Source organism: Microtus ochrogaster, unplaced genomic scaffold (genome assembly GCF_000317375.1).
Source record: "Microtus ochrogaster isolate Prairie Vole_2 unplaced genomic scaffold, MicOch1.0 UNK22, whole genome shotgun sequence".
In the NCBI taxonomy this organism is placed as follows: Eukaryota; Metazoa; Chordata; class Mammalia; order Rodentia; family Cricetidae; genus Microtus; species Microtus ochrogaster.
The window spans coordinates 2,679,017-2,683,941 of NW_004949120.1; the positions used below are offsets into that span (position 1 = coordinate 2,679,017).

The 4,925-nt window shown below is 44.0% G+C and overlaps 1 protein-coding gene across 1 annotated transcript in view; it reads left to right on the top strand.

Moving 5' to 3' along the window:
- The first annotated feature begins 462 nt into the window (after window positions 1-462).
- The window catches only part of Vrk2 (VRK serine/threonine kinase 2), a 104,551-nt gene continuing 100,088 nt past the window's right edge, over window positions 463-4,925 (top strand). The window contains exons 1-2 of the mRNA XM_005367732.3: window positions 463-629; window positions 2,616-2,756. Of these exons, the coding sequence (XP_005367789.1) occupies window positions 2,621-2,756 (136 nt within the window). The 5' untranslated portion in view covers window positions 463-629; window positions 2,616-2,620. The remainder of the gene's footprint in view (window positions 630-2,615; window positions 2,757-4,925) is intronic.

The following is a 4,925-nucleotide window of genomic DNA, read 5'->3' on the forward strand; positions in this document are numbered from 1 at the left end:
TAAAGTATACTTAACATATTTCTCTCAGTTGACACAGTAACCTTGAAACCCGATAACTAATCTTTTCCATTTTGCAGACGGGGAGGTAGAAATGTACCAACTAAATTAAGCTTTTAGCTAACCAAAAACATTCTCCTGGCTGGGACTGTCACACTCAGGTACAGCCTTCCCCACCCCCTCAACCCTCAGCAGAGGCACGTACATTCAGTCCAGGTCCCTGAGGGCTGGGTGGATGTGCCTGGCTGCTGGGTGGGTGAGCCTGGCTGCTGGGCGAGCTCTTGGTGAGGGCTGGGCCCATTTGAAAGCAGTTGGTACTCAGGACTGGTACAGGAAGTCTTGAGTTCTTCCCGTTCACAAGTGCCCGCCCTGGTTGCTCCACCCCACGCCGCTCTGGTTGCTCTCCAGACAGACCTGGGCGGGCTCAAGGACGGCCACCCCCTATCTAGTCTCACGCTGGCCTCGCCCCCGGGTCGTCCGGGGCAGGCTCCGTAGCCTTGGGCGGCTGGGGCTGCGGGGAGGGCCCGGGAGCTCGCCCTGCCCCTGGGAGGCGCCTGGCACTGCCCGCCCGCCTGCGAGGCCTCGACCCCGCCTGGCTGCGGAGACCGGCGCGGCGGGAACCCGGGCGGCAGGTCAGTCTTCCCTCCGTCCCTCCCTCCCTCGGTCGCCGAGGTCAGCTCGGGGGCTGCCACGCGGTACGGACGGCTGCAGGCCGGGCCTCTGCTGGCCCCTGGGTACCGATCTGTCCCGGAACCCGATCGCTCGCTCTGCACACCGGGACTGTCCGGTCGGGGACACGGCCGCCGCTGCCCGCTGCGGGGGAAGGGTCTGCACCCGGCGAGCGGCTCACCCCGGGGACACCTAGTACCCCAAACTTTACGTATCTTTGTAGCCGCCCGCTCAGAAGTTGTTCTAGGAGACTTGAAAGTTTCAGTCAGCAACTTTGGCGTGGGTGTCACGATGTTCTGCCCGGTTAAGGGGATCCGGTGACACACATCCTACTTCAGCATCCTGCCCTAGGTGTTCACAGTTTAGGTTTCCCGCTCTGCTTGTGGTTGGGTTCATTCCGAATATTTTTAAGGGGCGGCCACGGCGGCACTGGGCTCAGTAAGTGAAGGAGGAAAAGTTCTACTTGAGCGAAGATGGGACAAAGTTTGCACTGGGTGTACTTATGAATCATTTTCACGAAAGCATCTGTCCTGGGTAGGGTTTTTTTTTTTTTTTTTTTTTTTTTTTTTTTTCTTGTGATTGTTCCTTAACTTTGCACCACCCGGGGTCATCTGGGAAGAGGGAATTTCAATGAGCAAATGCCTCCATTTGATTGGCCCACTGGTCCTTTGATGGAATGACTGTGAGCAGAACCCCTTCTGGGCAGGTCCCGGTGTGTTTTAAAAAAGCCGTCCTCCAAGCCAGTCAGGCAGGAAGGCAGGATTCTTCCCTCCTGGCTGCTCCTGTCCCTGCCTGGAGTTCCTGTTTTGAGCTCCTGCCCTGACACTTAGGATGGACTGTAAACTATCGTATGAAATAAGCCCTTTCTGTCCCAAGTTACTTTTATCCATGGTGTTTATCACAGCAATAGAAACCAAACTAAAGCAGAACCCATCAGGTTTTTACTTTTATCTAGAAATTCTAAGAGGTTCGTAATTACTTTCACGGTTAGTTTCGGTCATTTATTCTAATATTTATTAATATAATTTTATACCCCTTAGAAATGTTTTTGGCCAACCCCCTCAAAGCTCCCATTAGTAATTTGCTAATCTGATTACAATGATAATTGATTAAGGTTTCATGGTTTTCGTATGGATTATGGATTTCCTCTTATCTGTATATCCGTAATCTCAAAAGCAAAGCTGTTTTCATATTGATGGGAGTGGGTAAGAAGGCGTGTCAGAAAAAAAACAAAACCAGTCTGAACTAGCCAGTGGCCTGACCTGCCAGATTAGATAGCCAGGAAAACCCTTGCTCTTTGATGATCATAGTGTCTGATCTTTGAATTTAAAGCCACACACCTCTTGAGTCTATTGACCTCGTTGTTAACACAGCATTCTCAACAAATGAGTATTTACTTGTGTGTAAAATCATGTTCTTAAAGTGTATTCTGTAGTGTTGCTAAGTATTAATAAACCAGTAAGTAGAGTTTTGAAGAAATGATTTAAATGAAACACAGTGGATATTTTTTAAAGATTTGTTTTTTTATTTTTAACTAGGTGTGTGTGTGGGGTGTGTGTGTGTGTGTGTGTGTGTGTGTGTGTGTGTGCCTGTGAGTGTAGGTGCCAGTGAGAACTGTCAATGACATCAGACTCCTGGAGCTGGAGTTACAGAGGGTTGCAAGCTGCCATGTGGGTGCTGGGAACCGAACCAGGTCATCTACATAAGCATTCTATGCTCTAAACCACCTGCCCTCTCTCCAGCCCCAATCAGTATATATATATACATGTGTGTCAGTATCTTTTAGATTTCAAAGCATATGGATTTCTAACTTGATTATGGTGGATAGACTTCTCTAGTTGGAACTGACATCAGGATCCCAATCTTAATTCTGGGGGAAACACTGGAAGAAATGAGTTCCGACGCTCGAGTTTTGTTTTTCACTGTTTATCTCACCCCTCTGTCAACAGATGTGATGGCACCGAGAAGAAAAGAGAAATACAAGCTTCCCGTTCCACTCCCAGAAGGCAAAGTTCTGGATGACATGGACGGAAACCAGTGGGCGCTGGGCAAGATGATCGGCTCCGGAGGGTTTGGACTGATATACTTAGGTAAAGTATGACCAAGTCCCTAAGTATAATTATGGCTGTAATCATTGTAACTATGGTAGCAATGGTATTTTAAGGGTTAATTGAAATAACAGAAGTCATAATTTTTTTTAAAGCCATTTGAAGATAGTTAATGTTTAGCACATTAGCTGAACACATTAGGTTGAAGTCATAACTGCCATAACATGTTTGCTGTTGTCTTTTTTTCCTCAATAACTTTTAGAAGTCTTTTCAGAGCATAATTGCACAATCTGCCAGACAGAATATAAATTTTCTTTTTGGGAACTTGTTTTTGCTGATTTTTATAGCTCATAAACAACAACTATATAAATATAAATCTTAAAAATGATTATTAGATTATGCATATAATATGGTTAAGACATGTCACCAGGCACTTGTGGAGGTCAGGGGACAATTTGCTTCTCTCCTTCCACCCTTCTGTGGGTTCTGGGGCTTAGCTTGGGTGGTTAGACACCCTTACCTGCTGAACTGTATTCTGGCCCTGACTGTATGACTCTCAATCATTACTAGCTTGGCAATACAAAGGCCTAACGATTTCTTGACGATGTTCCACATAAAATTAAGCTTTAGCGACTGAAAGCATCTATTACATAGATGAATGAACTTCTCTTGTGTGACTGGAGTTTAGTAGTTAAGTTGTTCTTGGAAAAACTGACAAAGTAGTTGCTCAAATTACCTTCTGTGCCTTATGATACAGGTAGGGAACCCTGCTTGGGTGTACTTATACATTGGATTGAAACATTTAGAAATTCCACTGTAGAGACCATTTAGGACTGTCATAATGCTGTAGTGGGTTGGGGAAGGTATCCGTTTTGTGATTGTGTTTGATGAATAAAATACTGGTTGATAAGAAAAAAATAATCTGGGTTTGGAGTGTAACTCATGAAAAGTCTTGGGTTCATTATTAAGCATATCCCACCCGAAACAAAAAAACACAATGGAAGATTTATCTTACATATATTCATCCACCTTACAACTGTTTCTGTAATAGACATTTTTCGGGCTTGTGCATGGGTGACTCATTCCTGTAATCTCAGCTTTTGAAAGGTAGAGACAAGGTCAGTTTGGTCTAAGTCAGAAGTTCTAGGCCAACCAGGTCTACATAGTAATATCATATACAAGCAAACAACACAAGGGGAACAACACCAGAAAATAAACAAGGAAAAACAACGAACAACCAAAGCACCCCTCCCCTCAAATACCAGACCAAAAATATCTTCAAAATATCAAAACAAATAAACAAAAAAGAACCTGTTTTCGGGGAATTCTGGGTTCCTTGTCAAACAAACGCGTTTCTGGATCGTGAACGATTAAGATACTATTCTTTTTTGCCTTTTGTGTTTGTTTATTTTGAGACAGTCTCAAGCAGCTAAAGCTAGCCTTGAACTCCTAATCCTCTTGTTCTTTCCTCTTTGGGCTGGGATTACATACCTGGCTGTAGTTTTCAATGAATAAAAGAAATTCAGTAAGTAAGCAACTGCTTATCTATTATTTGTGTCTAATATAATTCATAAAGAAGATTAGGACAGAAAAATTCTATAGGCTGAGTAAAGAGCAGTTTCTCAGTTTAAAGAGTGTCACTGTGTGTGGTGGCTCATAACTGCAGCTCTTAGCCTGCAGGAGCTGCAGCCGCCAATTCTGAGATGAAGACTAGACAGGGCTACACCATTAGAACCTGTTACAGAACGAACAAACAAAAACGAAACAAAACATGATAGTAGGTAGGCAACACTTTTCAATAGAAACATAATGGGAATCGCCTATATAATTAAAACATTTCAGAGCCACATTAAAAAATATTAAGAGCATCAGGTGAAATTCATTTTACTAATATGCACTATTCAACTTAAAATATCAAAAACAATTCATTCTATTGTGTTCATATAAAAATAGAGAAATACTTTACATCTGAGTGGAAGTCCAAATCTAGAGAGCATCAAGTGTCAAGAGCCTAATACTATGAGTGGCTCGTGAGAAATATAGGCATGAGTCTAGTGAGCACCAGGTGTGCAGAAATGTAGGCATGAGTCTAGTGAAAGCCAGGTGTGCAGAAATATAGGCATGAGTCTAGTGAACGCCAGGTGTGCAGAAATGTAGACGAGTCTAGTGAACACCAGGTGTGCAGAAATGTAGGCATGAGTCTAGTGAACG